The sequence below is a fragment of the Anolis carolinensis genome, chromosome 4 (genome assembly GCF_035594765.1).
Source record: "Anolis carolinensis isolate JA03-04 chromosome 4, rAnoCar3.1.pri, whole genome shotgun sequence".
NCBI lineage: Eukaryota > Metazoa > Chordata > Lepidosauria > Squamata > Dactyloidae > Anolis > Anolis carolinensis.
Window position 1 is genome coordinate 126,812,518 of NC_085844.1, and position 26,331 is coordinate 126,838,848.

Genomic DNA, 26,331 nt, shown 5'->3' on the forward strand with positions numbered 1-26,331 from the left:
TAATCTGGGGGCAATGATACTTCAGTCTTGCATTAATTCATCTGACCATGTTTACTATTTCATGAGAGTAAAAATCACCTTGTTAACAAACTGTGTTAAAAAACATTTCCCTCATGGGAGACTTGTGCTGGTATCGTGTAAGCCTTGATATTTTTCACAAATACATTATGGGTGGGGAAGCAGAATAATTCTGACACTTAATATTGCTAACAATGCAAAGTCCAAATTTCATGATATTAGATCCATCCAGATGGACGGGATCAAGAGGCTGTTTGGTGAAGCCATGATAGTCAAGTTGGACCAGCAGCACATCAGACTTCCACATATTGTATCTAGGCGACACAAGTACCACATTCAGATTGCTTTTTCTAACATGGGAACTTCTGCTTGTCAACCTCTGAACTCTCCTATATCCACCTGATCTGAATGATGCTGCCATTGACTAAGGCAACTTTCATATGCAACCAAGTAGTTAGCAGTGCTTCGTTCACCTGAAACATTACTGCCTGCTTCTCTTGGACCCCAAATGTTGAGCAGAGAGGAGAGCTCAACACCACATTGTTACCTTGGGGATGAAGCTGATCTCCCAGCCGTCAAACGAGAATGCAAAGGGCTTCCACTGCATCTCCACGGTGGTCTCTGTGATTGTTTTGAACTTCAGCCCTTCTGGAGTAGACAGTTCTGGAACAGAGTGATGAAGAAGGGAATGAGGTGCAGAGGAGATACTGTGTTAGGTGGACTTCAGTTGCCAACACATAACCAATACTGTATTTCTGCTTTCTGAAGAGTAAGTAAGGTATACTTTAAAAAAATCCACACATGTTGAATACATATCTACTCTAGTTTTAGTATTTGTGGTTCCCTGCTGTCTAGGACTCAGGGAAAAACCTTCTGTTTTAACAAGCCCTATGAGGAGAGGCTTAAAGAGCTGGGCATGTTTAGCCTGCAGAAGAGAAGGCTGAGAGAAGACATGATAGCCATGTACAAATACGTGAAGGGAAGTCATAGGGAGGAGGGAGCAAGCTTATTTTCTGCTGCCCTGCAGACTAGGACACGGAACAATGGCTTCAAACGACAGGAAAGGAGATTCCACCTGAACATCAGGAAGAACTTCCTCACTGTGAGGGCTGTTCGGCAGTGGAACTCTCTCCCCCAGACTGTGGTGGAGGCTCCTTCTTTGGAAGCTTTTAAGCAGAGGCTGGATGGCCATCTGTCGGGGGTGCTTTGAATGCGATTTCCTGCTTCTTAACGGGGGGTTGGACTAGATGGCCCATGAGGTCTCTTCCAACTCTACTGTTCTATGATTCTATGATTCTATGATTCAAGTAAGATGCCAGTTGAAGAAGACAGGACTATCTGTGAGAGTCAAACCACAAGGAAGAATGAGAACATGAATCTTTGTTCTGTAAGGAAAAATGCAGTACTGTCCAATCAAGTGATGTCCCTGAACTGCCTTGAAAGTCCTCTGTGATGGGTTGTCACATGCCAATTAGACAGGGATTAGGTAAAGGTAAAGGTTTTCCCATGACATTAAGTCCAGTCGTGACCGACTCTGGGGGTTGGTGCTCATCTCTATTTCTAAGCCGAAGAGCCGGCATTGTCCGTAGACACCTCCAAGGTCATGTGGCCGGCATGACTGCATGGAGCGCCGTTACCTTCCCGCCGGAGTGGTATCTATTTATCTACTCACATTCGCATGTTTTCAAACTGCTAGGTTGGCAGGAGCTGGGGCTGGTGGTGGCACAGTGTGTTAAAGCGCTGAGCTGCTGAACTTGCAGACCGAAAGGTCCCAGGTTCATCAGACAGGGGTTACCAGAATGTAATACTCCCAATACTGCTGATGCAGAGTTCTCAAATGTCCACCAGCCAGCATGGCCAATGACACACACACACACACACACACACACACACACACACACACACACATATATATATATATACTGGGAGTCAACTACTTCCTGAAGGCAGAAATTGCTGAAGCTTCTTTTGATCCTGGAGAAAACATAACTCCCAATGGAATGTACAAATTGTACAAGCTGTTGATATCCTACTTCTGCTGCTGCACACTTGGTTTCACTGAGTAGTAATGATATCAAAGCAATCATGGCTAACAACCTCCACATCCTTTTTCTGTAATACGCTGTCCAACACATGTGAGTTTTTAAGGATGGGCACAAGACTTCTTTACATGTGATATATAACAAGCTAGGGTTAATGTATGGCCACGAAAAGACTCAGGGTGGATCACACAAAGACCTATCTAGACCTGACCTCTATGCAACACAGAAAGCATCCTGTATTGCTGCCATTGCAGCATAAGCCAATTTCCCTTCTCTTTTACCATGGAGCCCCACCGGAAGTAGCTATGCATCGTGGGATGGGAGTTGGCGGACTCCGTGGCAAAAGAGAAGGGGATCTGGCAAATGCCACTGAATTCAGTACAATCTAATGAGGTTATATGAGTACAATAGTGCCTTTACTCTCATGTTGCCCAGAAACTAGTTTTTAGAAGCATAGGTAAAGGTTTTCCCCTGATGTTAAGTCCAGTCATGTTTGACTCTGGGGTTTGGTGCCGGCATGACTGCGTGGAGTGCCGTTACCTTCCCGCCGGAGCGGTACCTATTGATCTACTCACATTGGCATGTTTTCGAACTGCTAGGTTGGTAGAAGCTGGAGCTAACAGCAGCCGCTCCCCCTGCTCCCGGGGTTTGAACCTGGGACCTTTCGGCATATTACATACTGGACAGATGATATTAGGACTAAGAATCATTGATAGTTGTATCTTCCATGAATTGTCGAATCCTCTTTTAAAATCATCCAAGTTGGTAGGTAGGTTTACTACTTCCTGTAGTAAAGATTCCCATAGTTTAATGGTATAGTGCACACATTTTTGAAAATTTAATTTGTCCAAAATTTCTCACCATCCAACATATATGGATGATATTGGGTTCTGCTATCACGAGAGAGGAAGAGAGAAAGATAAAAATATCCCTGTCCACTTTCTTTGTTCCATGCATAATATCCATACTTCTATCTTGTCTCCTTTTACTAGCATCTTTTTGTCCTATGCTAAAAAAAGCTTTGATTGCTTTGGTTGGCTTTTTTGTACTTTTGTCAGATTTATAATACAATTTTTAGAGTCAGTGACCATGACTGTGCACAGTAATTCCAAATGGGATTGCCTGTAGATTTCTATTAGGATAATATGATACTAGGGATTTTGCTTTATTTTATTTTCTAGCTTTCCTAAATGTGGCCAACAAGGAATTTGCCTCTCCCCTGCCCACAACAGTCACATACTTTTTTTTCCACTGAAAATATTTTTGATAGACTTCAATAACCCATCTTAGCTCCCTAATGAGTATACACATAATTGTATATTCAAGACTTCCCTGCCTGTGTTTATACTTTACATTTTCAAACATATGCTTAAAACCTCTCAAGTGTAATGTGTGAATCTGCTCTGAGAGTGGAAGCCATTGTCTGCTTTTGTGTTGGCTTAATTGAGTGAATTGAACAGATGTCAGCTGAGACCCTTTTCTGCTACCTTGCCAGTAATTCTTCCCAGCGAGGAAATTTAGGGACAAAAAGGTACTGGGAATTCTAAGGTGCAACCAAAAGCAAAACAAATTGCATGCTGCTGACCTCCTGATACCTCCCGCCTGGTTTATCCAGTTGAAAACTTGCTTCAATAATGAAGAAATTTTCAGGCCTGTTGCTTCACAAGAGATATCTCCAGTCTTTGAACAGGGAAGGTATTTAAAAAGCTTAGCGATGCCAGCTTTCTAACCAACCCCTAAGGCTTTGTCTTCTTCAAGAGCAGCTTGATGTATATTTAGATTGCAGAGAAGGCAATGCTTGTCACCACACCTGGGAAAGATTTATTGTAGCACAACCTGCTGTGAAAGCCACAGTTGGCACACCTATCTAAACCGCACAAAATATCTGGCATCTTCTAGAATAGGCTTGGAGGGGATTCTGACTTTCACTGACTTCCCATAATGATTTTTATCCATTTTGCTTATTTACATCTCAACTTTGTCTCAGCCCCAGGACCAGAAAGCTAACTACATTAAAACAGATACAGATCAGTAAAAACATAAGGAGGTAAGATATAATTAAACTATCATAACACATTTAAAAACAATGCTAAAAATAAATCTATTTAAATAATGCAGCAAAGTAATTCTAAGCCTTTCCTCAATAAATAACCAGTACTCTGAGTCCTATCAAAACAAAGTCTTTACCATCTATGGAAAGGATACCATAGAAAGGTACAGCCTAGCATCTCTAGAATTACAAATTCGAATGCCCGGGAGAAGGCAGCGCCTCAATGTTCTTTTTTTCTTCTTTTTGGGTAAACAGTTTATTATAGGGTTGTTGTATGTTTTCCGGGCTGTATGACCATGTTCTAGAAGTATTCTCTCCTGACGTTTTGCCCACATCTATGGCAGGCATCCTCAGAGGTTGTGATGTATGGAAAAACTAAGCAAGGAATCTTTATATATATCTGTGGGAAGTCCAGGGTGAGGGAAGAACTCTTGCCAGCGTAAATGTTCCAGTTAATCACCCTAATTTGCATTGAATGGCTACTAGCTACTAGTTTTTCCATACTTCACAACCTCTGAGGATGCCTGCCATAGATGTGGGCGAAACGTCAGGAGAGAATACTTCTAAAACATGGTCATACAGCCAGGAAAACATACAACAACCCTGTGATCCCAGCCATGAAAGCCTTTGACAACACAGTTTATTATAGTTATGGTACATAACAGAGCAGCAAATCATAGCAGACATAGTCAGGGTACAATAATTTTGATGTATACATTCATATCTATGTTAGTCAATCAACCAGTTAATTCTGACATTGAGGGCATATTATTATCAGTAACCTAACTTAAAACATATAGTCTTGCTTTTTCTAGATGTTATCCACTATTTTCAGTCTAAGCTATCTACTCATTTAAATTTTTTTAAAAAAATAAGAGTTCACCATAACATTCAAACGACAAACACACGACGTATTATACACAACAGACCATACACACACCCAAACCCCCTATCCCACACAAAATAAAAACTCTTCCCCACACCTGTGTACCCTTCACCATGACTTCCGATGCTGAAGTGCTATGAAGTTTTAAAGCCAATTTATCCTTGTTCATAGTAATCCTAAATTCTTGATGGAGCTCCTCTATGTTACTGACTCTCTATTCAGTGAATTTTCATTTTCCCCAGATTGTGACTTCCTTTTTCTCAAGCAATGGCTTAACCTAATAGTATGTGCAAATGTATATAAAATGCATACCAATATCTACTTTTGTGGCAGAAAACATGTACTTTTTTGATCTTTTTGCCCAACCATGCTTTTCTACTGGCCTGGAAACGAAGTGTTGTTACTGCACCAATGGCAATAGAGTAGCTTTTCCTCAAACTCCTGAGATCAGGTTGGAAAGCTTTTGATCATTTTGACCTGCATTTTAACTGTAGTAAAATGCATTATATGACCATATAATTCGAATCCAAACTGTATTACAACATATGGCAACATAGACCCAGCCTGTTGGTGCATCTACAATGCCAAATCTTGCAGTATGGATGCGCACTAGCCTGTGTGAATCCACACAATGCACGGAGGCCAGTGAGAATTAACCCAGGCTACACCACAGGATTTGGACTTTCTCTGGTACTGAGGCAGTAAAGACAGCCATCTCAGATATACAGGATCCAGAATCGCTGTTCCCACAGCTATCCATTCCATGCTCTCTGAGCTCAGGAAGCATGGGGAGGTAGGATGGCAGTCCCATCTTCCCCTCTGCACTCATGATTTTCCCTTGTAGGAGAAAAACTACGACAGTACCTACTGCATGATAGCAGTCTTCTCTTCCTGGTTCAAAGCCATGTGGCTGGCAAAGAAATCTGAAAAGTGAAGGAGGGGGGATTGCTCTTCCCAAATTCCTTTGCCAGTCACATGGCTCAGAACCAGGAAAAGAGGGCTGCTATCATGTGGTACTCCTGCCAACCTAGCAGTTCGAAAACATGCAAAATGTGAGTAGATCAATAGGTACCGCTCCGGCGGGAAGGTAACAGCGCTCCATGCAGTCATGCTGGCCACATGACCTTGGAGGTGTAAATGGACAATGCCGGCTCTTTGGCTTAGAAATGGAGATGAGCACCAACCCCCAGAGTCGGTCACGACTGGACTTAACGTCAGGGGAAACCTTTACCTTTACCTATCATGTGGTAGATGATTTTTCTGTCTATGGGAGAAAAATGGGGGTTCAGGGTAGATGGAAACCATGCCCATGCTCACACACATCCCTGCTGAACCGGCTTTGGAATAGCTTGGCTATCGGGCCAATGTTCCGCTGCCAAGGTGGCTCACTACACTTCTGTGCGGCCTCAATGAGCCTCAGAATCTGCACTTTTCAGGCTGGTTCCCTGCTGCATTATGTGTTTGTGTGGGAGGACCCTGAGATGAGGAGAATTCCCTCATTGCAGGGCTGGCTTTGATGGGAGAGAAGAAAAGAGTTATGAAGCAAAAGAGAAGGGAAGAGTTTAGCAACCACTAAAATTGTAAGTGAGAAAAAGTTGTACACTCCCATTTAGGCCTGTATTTATTTATTTATTTACAGCATTTATATTCTGCCCTTCTCACCCTGAAGGGGACTCAGGGCGGATTACAATGAACACATATATGGCAAACATTCAATGCCAACAGACAAACAACATATATAGACAGACACAGAGGCATTTAACATTTTTTTTCCAGCTTCACAATTCCGGCCAGAGGGGGAGCTGTTGCTTCACTGTCCAGTAGTGGCTGTACTTCCTCATTCCATTCCTCTTGTTTTGCTGGCAGTTTTATGATGTTGTAAATTAGTTAAATTAGCCTCCCGTATAAAGCGTACCTAAATTTCCCTAATTGACAGATGCAACTGTCTTTCGGGGCTGCATAGGTCAACAGCAAGCCGGGCTATTTAATGGTCGGGGGCTTAACCCGACCCGGGCTTCGAACTCATGACCTCTCGGTCAGTAGTGATTTATTGCAGCTGGTTACTAGCCAGCTGCGCCACAGCCCGGCCCAAAATCCTGTAGCCAGGATTTTGATTTGGGAGGAGCTGGGATTTTAGTTCCGGGGGGTCGGGGGCTGAGTCTGCACGAGGGAGGATCTACCCTAGCAAAGCTTTTGTATCGTTATCCCAATATCCCCATGCATATGGGATATATTGAGCATTGTGATCAGATCATGATATGAATAAACATAACATAAATAATAAATGTAAGGCCTTCTCATGGACCACTCTGAGAATTTGGGGGGGGGGGGGAGCTGAAGCCCCTTGAGCCCCCCCCCCCCGGGCTACATGCCTGCTCCCATGCCTCAAACCCTGAGATATTTTGCTGAATTTGGTGAATTTGGAAGATGATGTTTTAGATCTTCCATCCCTACCAGTATTTCTCTTGAATAGAATCTTCCAAATGGACTTTAGCAAAAATTTTGCTGACAACTAAGCCTGAAGCACAAAAGCCTGCCACCTACCAGTGCTGCCCAGCAAACCGAACTGCCAAGAGGGTTTTCTTGATTGATGGGCTGCATTCTTCCAAATAAACCAAAACACCTCCATCCATGCAAGTGAAGACACAGCTGCTTTTCAGCAATTCCTCTTCAACTCGCTGGCTCATTACAGTTCACACATTATTATTTCTCAGGAGTACATCTGTCTCTGATTATTTATGAGATGAAACTTGTCCATAACAATGAACTTCAATGAACACTGCATCACTCCTTTTTTGAATTTTAGTCCCAAGCCGCCCTCTAAAAAAATGTGAATCTTTGTCTCTGACCCACAAAATCTCCTTGCCCCCATGGGCCAACCCTCCCAGCTCAACCCTCCCACATGAAGTGGCGTGTCCCAGTGCAGAATAATCATGCAATACGTACGTGTGGCCACTTTGACGCTGACAGGGACACTAAGCACTTCGCTGATAACAGCAAAGACGCTGATATTGTAGATCAGGCCTGGCTCCAACTCCTTGATACTGACAGCGCTCCAGTCACCAGGGACGCGTTGCTGGAGCTGCAGGCCTGCAGACACCGCTGGCTGGTAGGAAACCACATATTCGGTCACTGCCATTGGGCCATCCCATTCAAGGTCAATTGACCGGTCACTGATAGCAGCCACACGCAGACTCTCAGGTGGAGCAACTATAGGAAGAGGCAGGATTCAAAGCATAAGGTAAAGCGATAAACCAATATCATAAAACAAAAACCCAAGCAATATGTCATTGAGATGTTTCCTGTACCTCTCATATTAAAATAATATAGTTGGAGAGGATGCCAAGGGTTATCAGGTCCCAGCCCCCTGCCACACAGGGATACACAATCAAAAGAATCTTCACAGATGGGCATCCAGCTGCTTTTTAAAAACTTCCAGAAAAAAAGGATTTTGCCACACTCTGTGTATTCCCCTGACAAACAGCTCTGACCATCAGGAAGTTCTTCCTAATGTTTAGGTAGAATTTCTTGATGATATATTTGCACTTTTAGCACTTTGGCCTAGATGTTTTGACCCCAATCCATGATTTTAACACTTTATCTTGTATGTGGTTTTTTATGACTTGCTTTTATTGTCTGATTGATAGGTTTTATTGTTTTGTTTTTATATTGTTCTGTTCGGGCTTGGCCCCATGTAAGCCGCCCCAAGTCCCTTCGGGGAGAAGGGGCGGGGTATAAGAATAAAATTATTATTATTATTATTATTATTATTATTATTATTATTATTATTATTGACACAACGACGTTGTATGACACAGCAAACAAGATAGATATGCTGGATTTCGTTTCACAAAATCACAAGTCGAACACTTCCCAAGTGTCTAGGACTGTGTGATGTATTTTCGGATGATGCGTGCAGATCCCAGTAAGGTGGCCTTTTGCAGTTGGCAGATCGTAATTTTGTCAATGTCTATTGTTTCCAAATGCCGGCTGAGATCTTTTGGCACGGCACCCAGTGTGCCCATCACTACTGGGACCACCTGCACTGGTTTCTGCCAGAGTCTTTGAAGTTCAATCTTGAGGTCCTGATAGCGGCTGAGTTTTTCCTGTTGTTTTTCTTCAATGCGACTGTCACCTGGGATGGCAACATCAATGATCCAAACCTTGTTCTTTTCCACAACTGTGATGTCTGGTGTGTTGTGTTCCAGAACTTTGTCAGTCTGGATTCGGAAGTCCCACAGTATCTTTGCGTGTTCATTTTCCACAACCTTTGCAGGTTTGTGATCCCACCAGTTCTTAACTGCAGGGAGGTGATACTTGAGGCATAGGTTCCAATGAATCATTTGGGCCACATAGTTGTGCCTCTGTTTGTAGTCTGTCTGTGCAATTTTCTTACAGCAGCTGAGGATATGATCAATGGTTTCATCGGTTTCCTTCATATCCTCAGCTGCTGTAAGAAAAATTGCACAGACAGACTACAAACAGAGGCACAACTATGTGGCCCAAATGATTCATTGGAACCTATGCCTCAAGTATCACCTCCCTGCAGTTAAGAACTTATTATTATTATTATTATTATTATTATTATTATTATTATTATTATTATTATTATTATGCTCTAGAGTTTGAATCCATTGCTCTGCACCCTAGGCAGTGTGTACACTAATCCAAATAAGTTGGATTAAAGTACTCTGGAGCAGTTCCAATGCAGCCTGATTTTTGGTCATTATCAAATGGCCAGCCAGGTGGAGGGAACATTGCTGGTGCTTTCACAGTCCTGGACATTTAGCTGGGTACCCTGGTGTAACATCACCAGGAAGGTGATCTCCACAGAAAGCCTCTGGGAGGAAGCTCCTTGTTGGCAGTGATGCAGCGGTGGGTACACTGGAGGTGTAGAAAGTGGTTTGGGTCAGATACAACAACCTAGGTGACCACACCTTCAAAACACTAGTATCACTCAGGATCTTTCTGGAAACTCCAGAGTAAATCCCATGTCTTTTTGAACTGAATGAATGGCTAGATGCAATGCTTCTCCAGCGAATCCAGTAGTCCATCATCTGTAAGTTCCAATGAATGTATTGGGATGTGTTTCCAAGTAAACATAAATTATAAAATATACCATATGATGCTTTACAGTGTAACCAATCTGAATTTCCCATCAAGGGAGCTGAGGTTGACCTCTGTTCTTAACTAATGTATTGCATGCTCTATATAATTTTCAACCACTTTTTTGGTCATCACTACATTTTAGATTTTGGGATAAATTCCCCCTCCTGTGAAATACTCCTCTCTCCTCAGTTTCTCTGTCCATAAATAAGATATGGAACTGAGTGCAGATTTCTGCATAAAGAGAATATTATCTATATGTAGTTGCAAGAAACGTAGAAACAAGACTGTGATTTGGAAAAGTCTTTGCATCAAAAACTGAATTTAAGAAGGACATGTAGAAATAAGTGAACTTTATCTCTTTGGAAAAACCTTTGGCACAACAAGGATTAATTTTAATTAGCGATGGGCGTTGGGGATAATACAATCCTATACTGTAAATAATAAGATGGAAGAGAATTGCCTTTCTTGATTCTGCCTTGCACATGCAGGAGAGCAAATATCAAAATGTCATTGTCAACTATGAAGTCTACAGGTTATTTAATTAGCTAGAACAAATTACTCTTGTCACAATAAACTTCAAGCCATGCCACTTCTTTGCTCATGGCATTGGCTCCCATAATCATATTCTCATTAGGGAAGAGAATCTGTCCCATTGTTACCTTTCAGATTTATTTTTACTCTAACATGGACCCTCAAAATGACTTAGATCTTTTTGAAGCCTCTGAGGTTTTCTTTGTATTCGGTAACATTGTCATTTCTGTGACAGGTAAAGGCCTTTGCTTCTAGGGGTCTTTATGGAGTGAATAAAATGGAACCATATGTGACTTCATACGGTGTGCCTACTCAGCAATAGGACTACTGAATTGTGCAAGACTCTACAATGATGAAAAGATACTGACATGCAAGTACAGAGTGGCAGCCTCTTTGGACTTAATAATAGTAATAGTAGTAATAATAATAATACTGTAATAATAATATTACTCACCTCTCCCTGTGTCTCAAGGTGGGATACAACATCATTAAAACAAGAGATTTTAAAAATATCAGGAGCAATTTGAGAAACTGCAAATTGCTTCTGGTATGAGAGAATTGGCCATCTGCAAGGACGTTGCCTAAGGACACCCGGATGTTTGATGCTTTATCATCCTCTGGGAGGCTTCCCTCATGTTCCCGTATGGGGAGCTTGAGCTGACAGATGGGGCTCACCTCGCTCCCCGGATTCAAATCACTGACCTTTCTGCCAGCTCAAAACACTATTAAAAGACATATTACACCTCTCCTGTTGTCTTGCAGTAATGGAAACATACTGATGACATATCGGTATGAAAACAATAAAAAATTAATTTCCAGGGCGCTGAGTAATATTTTTTTCTGGATAACCCTCGTATATGTACAACCAAATCCGAAACTGGACTGGCCTCAGGGGGCAGCTATACTGTCTGTCTCTATCCCATAGCAGTAGTGGGGCAGAATCCAGATCAGTGATTTCCAAAGTGGGTGCTACCGTCCCCTGGTGGGCTCTGCAGCAATCCAGGGGAGCGGTGATGGCCACGGGTACATATTGAGTATGTACTTCTGCAAAATTCGTAAGGTAAGGGAGATTATCTGAGATGTGCAAGGCTTTTTCTAACTTTCTCCTTCACAATTACACCACTAAGGAAACAATTACATAGTGATATGTATCTTGTTGGACTAGCAAAAAAGTCAGTTGGAAGTAGTATGAGTCACATGAAATTTGCTAAAGCATCTAGATCTAATGTGCTAATGAGATCTGTATACACTGACATATGGGAGAATAGTTACAATATATATATTTTAAACAGCTCCAAACCCAGGTATGACTTTTCAAAGAACCTTTTCGGGGATGAGTCACTCTTAGAAATATTATTTCTTATATTAGTTACCTTTATACCCTTTTCCCCCCAATGAGCTCAAATTGGCATACATAGATCTTCTCCTCGTTTTATTCTCACAACCACCCTATGTGGTAGGATAGGTTCAAAGTGGACCAAGGTGATCCAGAAGGTTTTGTGAATCGTTCAAGTCTTAGATACAGCCCACGGCCCAAATGGAGGGAAAACCTCCCTCCCCCAAATGGTGAAAACTATCAGTTATCAACTCCAAGTCTAGAACTTTAGCTTCTAACCACCCTATATCTACCATATTTCCTTGCATAATACTTCCCACCACATAATAGCCACACCCCCATTTTGGGGTTGGAAAGTTGATATTTTGCTGTTTTTTGCATAATAGTTGCACCCTTTATTCATTCGCCAGCACATCTGCTTGGACAATTGAATCAAGGATGGGACTAAGTCTAATGTTTGCCCCCTTTGGCTGACAGCTGAGTGAATCCCCAGAGCTGGAATTTTTTTCACCACATAATGGCCTAAAAAAGAAGAGGGAAGTATGATTAGTACGCCGTGAAATACAGTATATTGGGACCTTTAGAAAACATGAGCTCTAGGCGTGTTGCTGTGATAGATGCACAAATTAGTGTGAACATGCAAATGGACCAGAAATGGCTCTGTGGGTGCTGATAGGAGGGATAAAACTTTTCTTTCCCCCTTGTAGCCCCAAGGCACACCCTACAAGCCTGGGCGGATTCAGAAACTCTCTGGAGCAGAAATTTACTACTAGGGTGGGCTGTGGGAGGGGAAGGGCTGAAGAGCCTGATGCGTCTCGTGTATAACACTCCTGTTGTATGGAATTGATGTTTTATTTTTCAAAACAAGAGCTATGTGTATCTCCCCCTGAATGAATACGCACACACACATTTTTGATAACACTGGCCAACACACATTTTGGTGCCTCAAATGTTAGTCCACTTTCTGGGTATTTTTTGACCTGCTGATTCCAAAAATGGCACTAGTTTTCCCCTATCAGCTTTAGTTTTTGAGATACAGAACATATGCCTTACAATAGTCTTCACCTTCTCACCCATAAAGAATCATGATAACCTTATCTAAGACACTAGAGCTGATGTGATTTGTTCAATGTAATTTTCTGAATCAGCATTCCAATAACCCCCTGAACAGGCCTAAAAACCAAGACAGCAAGATTTTTTTGTTGGACTGCGCAATTGGCTAATCCTTACAATAGATCTCAATTTTATATCAGACAATAATTTCTCCAGGCCACTTTACCAAAGAGGCACCATGGTTTAGCATTCCTTATACAGAATTCTAAAATCTGAAATACTCCAAAATTCAATCTTCTTCATGTAAGTAGCTGAAATAGTGAAATCTTTGCTTTCTGATGGTTCAGTGTACTGTACACAAAATTCTGTTTCATGCACAATATTCTTTAAAATAATGTGCATAAAAGTTCCTTCAGACCATGTACGGTATGTTGTATATATGAAGCATTAACGAATTGTATGCATAGGTTTGGGTCCCATCTCCAGGATATCTCATTATGTACAGTAGTCTCTCACTTATCCAACATTCTGAATTATCCAATGCATTTTTGTAGTCAATGTTTTCAATACATAGTGATATTTTGGTGTTAAATTCATAAATACAGTAAATACTACATAGCATTACTGCGTATTGAACTACTTTTTGTGTCAAATTTGTTGTATAACATGATGTTTTGGTGCTTAATTTGTAAAATTATAACCTAATTTGATGTTTAATAGGCTTTTCCTTAATCCTTCCTTATTATCCAACATATTCGCTTATCCAACATTCTGCCAGCCTGTTTATGTTGGATAAATGAGACATTACTGTATATGTAATTGTTCCAAAATCTAAAAGAAATTTCAAAATTCAAAAGCCTTTTGGTCCTAAGCACCTTGTTCCAAACTTCTGGTCTCATTCAACCTGTACATCAGTTACTGAACAACAAATAAGGCTTCTTCATACACAGTTAGGTTTGATATATTTCTCTGTCATAAATTGACAGAGAAACATATGTCCTGCAATATCCCAGGAAAAAGCCATTTCCAAAAAACGAACTGCATTGTCAAACCCAATAATAAGACAAAGGACTACATGTAATATCAGTTAAACTCAACAGTTTTTAAGTCATACTCTTTAGGTGATATTTTCAAGTGACAATGACCTCAATTCAATTGCTAGTTCCAACTTGAAAAGATTCATTGAATGAAAGGGGTTTAACCACTGTAGGTACTTGTGTAAATGTTGTAAGTCAATAGCAGGTTTTGGATTTAGATGCAACCTGTGGACAAGTTGGAGGTCATTCTGCAAAGATGGGAAAGCACCAGTGCTGCCCCTTGATACTGCCACATTTGCATCCAGGTGTTCAAAAAGGCCAGAAATGGTGCCATGGTAGAGAACATAGAGGGCTTGATGCTTCTTTTAGGTTCTAGACGGGAGCAAGTTCTCATCTTTTACTACTCTACTCAGAGATGGTTCTGGAAGACCAACAACATAATAGCCATCTCTGCAGTTTGCATTCCCAAAGCATTTTCCTTGATCCACTTGTTTCGGGATTCTTCTCCCCAGAAACTCTTTTCTCAAACATGGCTCAGTCATGGATAATGTCATAACAACGAAAATGAATCTCAATAGCATCAAGTAGCTTTCATTGCTCAATACCTCAAAATCGCTGCATATATCAGATTAGGAATAAAGGATTAGGATTAGGACTTTTAGATAGCCATGAGCATCTCTGAATTTAGGTCTTTCATCCAACTGAGTTTTTAAAAGAGTAAAGAATCCCTTTCTTGTTTACAATATTAGTGCTCAGTCTCTAATTTCAGGGAGCAGTCAACCCCCCTGTTTAAGGAGCTCCATTGGCTGCTGTTTACTTTCTGGTCCCAATTCAAGGTGCAGGTAATCACCTACAAAGCCTTGAACGGTTCAGGACCTGCCTAGCTTCGTGACCTTATTAGCCTGCACGATCTCTTCGATCTTCTGGGGAGGTTCTCCTCTCATTCCCACCACTATCACAGACCTGGCTTGTTGGAACGAGGGAGAGGGCCTTCTCTGTGGTGGCTCCTTGGCTTTGGAATTCCCTCCCTAGGGAGATTAGACTGGCCGCAACCCTGTCTGCCTTTATTAAACGGCTAAAAACATGGCTTTTCCAGCGTGCATTCGAATAATCAATGACATAACAGACCCCTCTTATATACATACTGTTTTTCGTCACCTTATTTTTCTCTCTACCTCATCCTATCCCAAATTATCCCAGACAACTTTTTGACACTCTGTCCGGGCACGTTATTAAACAGTCTTGAAACTATGCACTTTCTGACTTGACTGCCCCCATTTTATCCATTAATGGTGAAGTTTGTTTTTATAATTTTATTTTTTATCTGGTTATTATGGTGTTACATTGTATTACTGTGTTTTAATCTGTTTATTTTATTTGATTGTTGTGTTGATACTGTTTATTTAGTTATTTATACTTGTTTTAACTTGCCATACTTTGTTTCTGTTTTTGAGCTTGGCCCCATGTTAGTTGCCCCGAGTCCCTTCGTGGAGATGGAGGTGGGATAGAAAAATAAAGTATTATTATTATTATTATTATTATTATTATTATTATTATTATTTCTCAATAATAACTTTGGCTGCTTTGATCATCTATGTTGATTTGCCACATATGTCCCAATTGTCATTTGTGAAATGCTGGAGAATGTGCTGGGGTAGGAAGCTGGGGGAGGCTGAGGAGAGGGGCATATCAGAAGGCATTGGGGGGCTGCACCCCTCAGTACACCCACTGAAAATAAATGTTATTTTATTTTTGCTCCCAAAAGTCCTTTGGTGTATTTGGAGTTCATTTTAGCCTAGGAGCAACAGCAAGTAGCCATAAGTCACTAACCGTTTGCTTCCTATCAAACTGTTTCAAAAATGCCTCCGAAGCTGCTTTTGATAGTGTCAAAATGCGGGTTTAAAAAGTGAGCTTAAAAAATTGCAGGACCTGACAACAAGTCCAGACACAGACCTGTCAGTCCTGGGAAATGGTTTCTCACTGTCCTGACACATTCCTTTTTAGAGGATTTTACCAATCTACAAGATGGATGGGGACATCCATCAGAAGTTGTTTTTTAAAATCCGCTCCAAGATGAGCTGGATCTCATATGCGCTCATGCAGAGATCTAAATGTACACATGAGCAGATTTCTTCTTATTCTCTCTCCTCACCCAAATGTAAATTCAAGCCCTGTTTAAAATTATAAAGATCAGAATAAAGGAATTGTTGCAGAGAGTTCTTATTGTAATTGCTTTCCAAATGTGCTTCTGTTTAGACTCCATTTTTGACAGCCTGATCAACAGTGCTTTGGGCTAGGAGATCAGAAGGAGGTCATGTGGCTTCCATGACTGCAGGGACAGTCATGTGACGATGCACATTTTTTGCCAGAATCGGGTTTAAGTGCACCTTTTAAACACGTGCTTTTCAGCTGTTAACTTGAATCCATGCACACTTTTCTGAAACATTATTTTTCTATTCCCCTTCTATCCCGGTTTATAACAACAACAACAACAACAACAACACAAGACAGTAATGTGGTCCCAGTGGTGGTTGGCACACTGGGTGTAGTGCCTAAAGACCTTGGCCAATACTTAAAAACAATTACTGCTGACAAAATTACCTTCTGTCAGTTGCAAAAGGCCACCCTACTTGGATCTGCACTCATTATTCACTGATACATCACATAGCCCTAGACACTTGGGAAGTGTTCGACGTGTGATCCAATACAACAGCCAGCATAGTGATTTTGTTTGCTGTGTACTAATCTTGTTGTGTATAAATAATAATAATAATAATAATAATAATAATAATAATAATAATAATAATAATAATAATAAATTTATATCCCGCCCCATCTCCCTGAGAGGACTTGGAATGTTTACAGCAATTCTTCCGGGTTTTTAGGCATATGTAGAAGGGCCCTGACTCCACATGGTCCTTCCTGGTCAGTATCATTACAGTTGCATTTCACATATGTAAGATCAGGGACCACAATCCCAGATTACTGAGTATGAAACTTGGAATCATGTAGTGGTATCTGTACCCTTCTTCGAGTGGATTGTTATGTGCAAGCAGATATGCATGGTTTCAGAGTCTGAGAACCACTAATTTAAAGCATAGGCAAATCTTTTGATTGAAAATGTCCTTTTATATAAAGCCTTTCTTCTTTACCCCTTTTCCTCCTTTCATTGCAATTGGGCACGGGCTATGGATGGCACATGAAATAGGCGAGGGCTTCTCCAGAATGACTTCACCTTGAGCTCATTTGGCTCTGGGGGACTATACAGTTTCTTTGCTTCAATGATGCAGAAGCCTCCCTCAGTTAAAGTATTATTCAGGATTGCACAGTCCCCCAAAACCTTAAAAACAGCCTTTATGCCTTTGGACAGCTGTGTCTGCGCTGTGATATATTTTTGGGACTTGAATAAAAGATAGATGGTATTTTGAGGAGGTAGCTGAAACCACTCAGAAACTTGAGACGCCTTTTGACAACCATGAACATCATGACAAAGAACTAAAAAAGCAGCCAGAGCTTAGCTCTAATCCTAAATGCTTTTACTTCTAGGCGTCTTTTGTTAACCATGCCTCTCTCCCTCTTTGTTTCTTCGGCTCTCAACATTTAGAGTAGAGCAGATATATTTCTCTATTCCCCTCCCCAGCACATATACTTTATACTATTATGTAGAAAAAAGCATCATATACACTGTTGGTTCTATGTCTTGTGATGCTGATGATGCAATAGAATATGTTTCAGGATAATATAATATTATGTTGTGATTCTCTTTCAATTTGTTCTATAACTGAATTAGTTTTATGGTTTGGAGTTTTCCCTTAATGCAGCACCTAAATCTACCTATACCCTCCAATGTTTCACAGATGAAAACTGAGGCTATTCAGCCTTGCAGATTGAACTGGATTATATGACAATGTAGAGTGCTTCCAGACAGAGCCAAAATCCTCAATTTGAATGGGGTTTTAAAAAATCCCGGGACCTTAGTGCAGGTCCCTACACAGACTTGTTAGTCCTGGAATTGGGTCCACCGCTGTCCTCACAGGCTTTCTCTGTATTGAAACAAGATGGAGGGTGAATGGGAGACATCTGGCTGGACTATATATGCGCACATGTGAATATAAACAGATTTGCATGTGCACATATGAGACTTATCACAGCACAGGCTAAACTGCTGTGCTGCAGAAAGATCCTGCTGATAGAAAAGTCAGCAGTTCAAGCCCGGTTTGGGGGTGAGCACCTGCCATTGGTCCCAGCTCGCCTGCCCATGTAGCAGGTCGACAGCAGAAATGTGAGTAGATAAATTGGTACTGCTTTTAGCAGGGAGGTTATAAAGGCACCTTTAAGAACACTGATTGGGAGGAAGTTCCTCGGCAAGGAAGATGGGGCGACAGCACCCACCGTGGCCAGAGTCGAGCACAGCCTACAAGATGCTGGAAATAAGATGTGAAAAACTGCCCTTACCTCTTCTATGTTGTCTGTCCTTGTTAACTGTATAATCGGCATTGAATGTTTACCATATATGTGTTCTGTAAAGCTACTCTGAATCCCCGTCGGGATGAGAAGGGTGGGCTATAAATACTGTAAATAAATAAATAATTTTTTTAAAAAAAACTTCTGCCAGATCTCTCTTTCCCCCCAATTGTTAATTTAAGCTCTAATTAATAAAGAAAGAGGTTAGGAGAGTTCTATTTAATGTCCATCTATGCTTCCCTTGAGCCACCTGTGTGCCCATTTGAGAGCTCAGTCAGCTGATAAGTGGTTTTGGGCAGTATACACGGGGGGAAGGAAGGAAAACATGTGTTTTTCAGAATGCAGGGATATACAGTTATGTGAATATGTGCATTTTTTGGCCAGAATCAGGATATAAGCAGACCTTTTTAACATGTGTTTTTGTCCGTTGCTGCAAATCAGCACAGATTTACCACTAGTGTCATTTAGCCCCCCTCCCCCCTCTTAGCCTGGTAACTTCCACATTTTTGGGCCTGAGTAGAAGGGCCCGTAGACTGATATAATCCAGCTCAATGCAGTTCAATCTGTTGAAGTGGGAATGATTGTATATAGAGTTGTTTAAATGTAATTGAGTTATAGTGATGCAATGTGAGCTAGAGATTGCATCATGCACTGTCTGCTGTCCACTATGCGAGTGTGTAAAGAGTTAACTGTGTATTGCATCAGACAGCAGAGGTGGTTATAAATAGCTCCCTGTGTTATCTGTTCCCTTCTCTGCCCTCTGCCCTCTGCTCTCTGCCTCTCTACACTCTGTATGTATATATCGTCTTGAGAGTTTTCCGTTTGTTAGTAAATCTTTTGTAGAAAGCCAAACAGGCTTCAGCCTCGTTATTGGTGCCAGAGATTCTTCGTTGATCTTCCGCTGCATGTGTGTTTATCCAAACCGCGCGCTCTGACACAATCTGCATTATATAAGTCTACACTGACCATATAATGCAGTTTTAACTACATTATTTGATGGTGTAGATGGGACCCAAGACTTCTGTGGTCAAGCAACATCAATGTATAGTCAAGATGGGAGATAGAAAAAACAAGCTGTTGTAGTCTGGCAAGAGCCAGAGGATTCTGAGGATGAGGGGTTTCAAAATGAATGTCTGAAAGTGTTCAGGGAGAATCAGAGAGTGCTCAGGGAGAATTGCAGACAGGTCAGGCTGACCTGTCTGATGCTTTGCATACTTTAGATCATTCCTTAGCAACTGGGAAAAGTGAAGCTGTCATTTCTCTGGAGAAAGGGTCTTGGGAAGACGGGAAGGGTGAGGAGGTCTCAAGAGAGTGTATGTTAGATCTCAGAATGCAGGGCGTGAAAAGTAGGCAAACTAGATCTTCCCAGTGCCTCTAAGATAAGGCCTTGAGGTCCAGGTGCCTTAGACATGATTTCATGGGAAACCGGCCAGGCTTAAATTAGGTGCTTCTGTTTCAAGTATTTCAGAGGAGACAACATTGCTAAAGGGGAAACAGTCTTCTGTTCATGTTTCTAAGTTTCCAAGTTCCTGGTTCTTGCAATGTCAAGATGCTTGTTTTATGTTCCTGTCTTTGCCTATGTACCTTCGAAGAGTTTGCCTTGGAGAGATTCCTGTGTTCATGTTCATGGAATTTACCTTGGATTATTTCTATACTGCTGAGATGTTTCCTTGGCATTTTTGAAATCATTTTATTGAACTCTGGCTTAATTCATATACAGTATTGCAAGTTATATCCTGACTGTCACTTTTGGATGTAACCCTTCCTCCCTTTTATATTCTCTCTTTAATAAACATTTTATTATTGGAATACTGGCCTCTGGTGTGGTGCTGGGTAAACAAGTGCCTCAGTGCTGGGGAACAACACAAGCTAGCAGAGGCTGCAGCAGTTGTCCTTTGTGAACTTGACTACATTAGCCAACTCTCCCAGACTCATGCAGAATAAAAGCCTAGCTGTCTGCATGATTCATAGCTACTTCCGGTGAGAATCCTAGGATTTGTTTGTTAAGGTTCTTTTAGTATATTGCTATATAGGGGCTTAAAATATTATAGGTGGCCGTCACCTTTACTAATGAGTGTTAACTTTTGTTCAATAAAATAAACATTATAATACACCTTCTAGTTCCTCCTGCATGGTAGCAAATCTGGGTCCAGAATCCATGAGAGCTTCATAGATTGGACAAAATACAGTAGAGTCTCACTTATCCAAGCCTCTGGATTATCCAAGCCATTTTTGTAGTCAATGTTTTCAATATATTGTGATATTTTGGTGCTAAATTCGTAAATACAGTAATTAAAACATAACATTACTGCATATTGAACTACCTTTTCTGTCAAATTTGTTGTATAACATGATGTTTTGGGGCTTAATTTGTAAAATCATAACCTAATTTGATGTTTAATAGGCTTTTCCTTAATCCCTCCTTATTATCCAAGATATTCGCTTATCCAAGTTTCTGCCGGTCCGTTTAGCTTGGATAAGTGAGACTCTACTGTACCAACAAAGCCCATGGAGCTTAACAGACTCCTCAAAGCACCAACAAAAAGTAATATTATATATAGCCAAAAATCCTCTTCTGTCTTTGAAGAAAGGGATTGTATTCTAATATTAACCAGCACTGAAGCCCCTCCAACCAATTTAAAAGATAAATTGCCAGAAACAAGGCAGTTCCTATTAGTTTGGAGGCTTGGAGGCTGTCAAAAATAGTTTTAGGGGTACATGTAACTTCAGGGGCAAACTTTGTTTAGTGAATTATACTGAAGTGTTGTTGACATCCAGGTGTATTTCAGTAAGTAGACTGATTAAGAAAAAAGGCAGAGTAAAAAAAAAAGACAATTGGTTAATATCCCTATAAGATCTTACTGATATAGCTCACACTTCTATATTTGTGTTAAAATCCTTTTTCCCCATATAGAGAGTCCTGCTCATGTTCCTTAACTATTATGTACTGCTAAGACTGCCTTTCCTCTTTATTCCATAGCCATTTATACTGCCATTACCTACGTTTCACTATTGGTAAGAGGATCAATCTACATCTTCTTCCTCTTAATTCTGCACAAGTTCTGTAGCCATTCATAATGTAATTGACTATGTTTCATTATTGGTGAAAGAATCGGTTTCCTTCTTCCCTCTGTTAATTTTGCATGGGTTCTTTTCTTTCTATTTCTGTGTCAGTCTGCGAACTAAAAAAACTGGCTGTCTGGAAATTACACAAATACATTTTTGAACCTTTTTTCTTTATACATAGATCTTAACCATGCCTTTTGTACACACTTCAGTACAAAATAGTGCATAAACCAAAATATTACCTCATCACAGCTGGTGTATAAGTCTAGGAAGTGGAAATGAGGTCAGTTCATTTAAAAACCAGAGTGAACATAAATCACAGGCATCTCTACTGTGCTAATTCTGCTATCAGAGTGTCTGAGTGCTCTGGCTGTGACAGTCTCCTTAAAAAAGTAATAGAATGTCTAATTTCAGACTAGGTCTGGATGTGCTAATGCTGTTGATACAACACCTTCAGCAAAAAGCTTTACGGTTTAGATAAATAGTAACACAGCTAGACCATCCATATATATACAGTAGAATCTCACTTATCCAACATTCATTTATCCAGCGTTCTGGATTATCCAACGCAGTCTGGCTCCCGCTCAGATCCAAAGCTGTTTCTCTAGGCAGCAAGGACTGAACTTTTTATGGATTTAATTTCTGACAATGTTGTTAGTGTAAGTTCATTTTATGCAATTCTATCTTTATTTGTAGTCAATTTGTTAGTAGCCAATGTTTAGTAGTCAATGTTTTGAATACATTGCGATGCTTTGGTGCTAAATTCGCAAATACAGTAGAGTCTCACTTATCCAACACTCGCTTATCCAACGTTCTGGATTATCCAACGCATTTTTGTAGTCAATGTTTTCAATACATCGTGATATTTTGATGCTAAATTCGTAAATACAGTAATTACTACATAGAATAACTGCGTATTGAACTACTTTTTCTGTCAAATTTGTTGTATAACATGATGTTTTGGTGCTTAATTTGTAAAATCATAACCTAATTTGATGTTTAATAGGCTTTTCCTTAATGCCTCCTTATTATCCAACATATTCACTTATCCAACGTTCTGCCGGCCAGTTTATGTTGGATAAGTGAGATTCTACTGTACAGTAATAATTACTACATAACATTACCATGTATTGAACTGCTTTTTCTGTTGATTTGTTGTAAAACATGATGTTTTGGTGCTTAATTTGTAACATCATAACGTAATTTGATGTTTAATACGTTTTCCTTAATCCCTCCTTATTATCCAACATTTTGGCTTATCCAACGTTCTGCCGGCCCATTTATGTTGGATAAGTGAGACTCTACTGTGTGTGTGTGTGTGTGTGTATATATATACAGTAGAATCTCACTTATCCAACATAAACTGGCCGGCAGAACGTTGGATAAGTGAATATGTTGGATAATAAGGAGGCATTAAGGAAAAGCCTATTAAACATCAAATTAGGTTATGATTTTACAAATTAAGCACCAAAACATCATGTTATACAACAAATTTGACAGAAAAAGTAGTTCAATACGCAGTTATTCTATGTAGTAATTACTGTATTTACGAATTTAGCATCAAAATATCATGATGTATTGAAAACATTGACTACAAAAATGCGTTGGATAATCCAGAACGTTGGATAAGCGAGTGTTGGATAAGTGAGACTCTACTGTATATATATAAATATAATCTTGGTGTCTTGGTTTTTAAGCTTATTACTGGGGTTATTTGGGGTGCTGATTCAGAAAATTGCATTGGATAGAACACGTCCGCTCTAACTTCCTAGATATGGTTATTATGGTTTTCTATGGCAAGCAGATGGCAACTGGTAGATGTCCTGTGTTCTATATCTCAAAACTAGAGCTGTTTTTGGAGCCACTGGGTCAAATATACCCAGAAACAGGGCTAATATTTGAGGCACTAGAATGTGTGTTGGCCAGTGTGGTAAATTAAGGGCGACTGAAGGAAAACTACAGCAGTCTATTTTGTTGCTCATACAGAAACTACATTTTGAGAAAGACATCCCCAAAATCTCCAGCAAGGCAAAGTGGAGACTGTGATTTAGCAGGGTCACTTGTCAGGAAATACAGCCTGTTCCCGGGTCTCTGAGCACATGTACCTTAATATCAAAATCCCAGCTTACCTGCTGAGCAGTCTTGGCCCTGGTAGCCCTCCTCACAAGAGCATAGGCCTTCCTGGCAGGATCCACGTCCACTGCAGGCATTAAGGCATCTCAGCTGCCCACAGTCTTCCCCCACATACCCCTCCTGGCAGATGCAAGTCCCGTTGGCACACTTTCCCTTCCCTGAGCAGTCCGCAGGACATCTGAGTTCACTGCAGTCTTCACCAGCAAAGCCCTCTTCACAGATGCATTCTCCGTCCACACAGAGTCCCCGGAAACTGCAGTCGGTAGAGCAGCGTGCCTCGGAGCAATCCTCCCCACTATAATCGCCATCGCAGATGCATTGGCCATCCACACACACGCCTCGGCTGGAGCAGCCTATGGGGCAGAGCGGCTCTGAACAGTTCTTCCCAGTCCAGCCTTCATTGCAAATGCAGCCACAGGATTCCAGGCTAAAGTTTCCATGGCCACTGCAGTGGGGGAAGTAATCCAGCTGCCCTGGAAAAGTGAGATAAAAACATTATTGTTCACACATTGCATGTTCTGTATGATTCACCATATTAATCCTTAGAATATCTCGAATGTGGGCAATAGTCTCTCCATATTGAAAATGGGCCATATTAGGACCAGTATGCCACTATCTTCCTTGGGTGGCTATCACAGCCCTAATACTACGGCCTTTGCCCCTAATGCCTCCCATTTGTTCAATTTTTCTTTCCCTCATGCTGTAAAGCTGTTTCAAGCCATTTTCAATATTCGATAGTGCTCCCAAAGTTGCATTGTATTGATCAACAGCCTAGAATGAAAATGGGAGCAAAAGTCGACTGCCTCATGCTATCTCGAGCACTCTTGCTGCCTGCCACGGTTAGTGCCAGGGTAGCCTATCCTTGGTCCTCATGAGCAAGGGACCGAACCATGCTGACAACCGCATAAAATTGAAGTATGGTGCACTGGGGCCTCTGACGGCACAGTGTGTTAAAGCGCTGAGCTGCTGAACTTGCAGACCAAAAGGTCCTAGGTTCAAATCCCGGGAGCGGAATGAGAGCCTACTGTTAGTCCCAGCTCCTGCCAACCTAGCAGTTTGAAAACATGCAAATGTGAGTAGATCAATAGGTACCGCTCCGGCAGGAAGGTAACGGCACTCCATGCAGTCATGCCGGCCACATGACCTTGGAGATGTCTATGGACAACGCCAGCTCTTCGGCTTAGAAATGGAGGTGAGCACCAACCCCCAGAGTCAGACATGACTGGACTTAACGTCAGGGGAAACCTTTACCTTATGGTGCATGTGTATGCATACCTCCCCTTTCCAATTCTCCATAATTTTTCCTATAACTCTGTTCTGTGCCTCCAGACTTTTTCCTAAGCACTTACCTATTTCTTACCTGGAAGAAATGGCAGATCAGCAGAAAGGCATTTCTGAATGCCTTTGAGTAAAACTTGCATTTCCTCCCTGGAGAGCTGCACCTAGAAGGCTCTAAGGACAGCATCCTAGCTGTCAGAATGGTGGGATATGTGATTCTGAATGGCATTTGTTCTCCTAATAAAGACTTAGGACCTCATCCTATTTGGGGGTGGGAAGCGAGGAAATCATCTTTTTTTGCATGGTTTTACAGCATTTCATGGGCTTCTGTCTTTAAAGGAGACTGAGAATTTATGCACCCCATCACACAAGATCACCTCCTCCTGCTTCTAGCTCAACTACCCGCTTAATTCCCATCACACGGGCAGGCAATGTCTCCTCCCATTTCAAGGATACCAGCACACTTTTAAAAACAGGCATCCTTTTTGAGACACTGCTTTCCCTGAGGTCATTTGCCCTCAACACTTTTAATTTAAGAATTAAGGTGCCCTTTTAAAACACTTTTTTTCAGTAGGATCCACACCATCTGAAGGAGCATTAGCATACTGTCCACAAGATCACCTACACTTTCATGTCACTAAACCCCTCTAAAATGGAGAAATCCGACAGTTTCCATTCAACCTTAAAATAAGCATCTTTAGTCATTTCTACGAGAATGAAGAGCTTTGGAATCAATTGTTCCCCGGCTTCAAAAATCTCAGTTTCTACAAACTTTAGAAACTAAGTTCTACGGGGAACCAACAGGAAGTACTTTTGTGTCATTTGATGGACTCCATGGGTCTGAGGACTTTATCACATCCAGGCTGTAAGCATCACAGGATGCTTGGAGCACAGCTGTTATACGGAGCCCCACACCACCCATCACACAATGCACAGTCATTCCATACAACAATTGTGGTGCAAGCTTTTCATGTTCCATAAGGAGCAGTGAGGCCAGTGCGGGGGGGAAGCTGCATGGTGACACTTCCCCATGTGTGGTGGGGAAGCATTGTGTGGGCAAGGTGGGGTGCAGGGATAGCCTCACTGCCCCGCTGATTCACTATGAAAGCTGGTGAATCACCCTGCTGCCAAGGATCAATGTGATGAGGTCGTTAGTCTTAAAATAAAGTATGCAGTAACACAGGAAAACCAGTTTTTGATGAAGTCAAATAGCTTAAGATAGCTTAAGAAAACTGCATTTTTGCAGAACTTCTTGGACTTGGAACATTGCTTTTGCTACGTACTATGCATTAGTGGACTTGGGAAACATAGATACCAGCATACCAGTA

At 41.2% G+C, this 26,331-nt stretch overlaps 1 protein-coding gene across 3 annotated transcripts in view; it reads right to left on the bottom strand.

Annotated features, from left to right (window-relative positions):
- Positions 1-26,331, bottom strand: part of tnr (tenascin R) — a 676,393-nt gene that overhangs the window by 107,775 nt on the left and 542,287 nt on the right. For all 3 annotated transcript variants that reach the window (XM_008108947.3, XM_062979422.1, XM_062979423.1), the window contains exons 6-8: positions 23,722-24,198; positions 7,943-8,206; positions 566-681 (exon numbers count right to left, since the gene is read on the bottom strand). In XM_008108947.3, the coding sequence (XP_008107154.2) occupies positions 566-681; positions 7,943-8,206; positions 23,722-24,198 (857 nt within the window). The remainder of the gene's footprint in view (positions 1-565; positions 682-7,942; positions 8,207-23,721; positions 24,199-26,331) is intronic.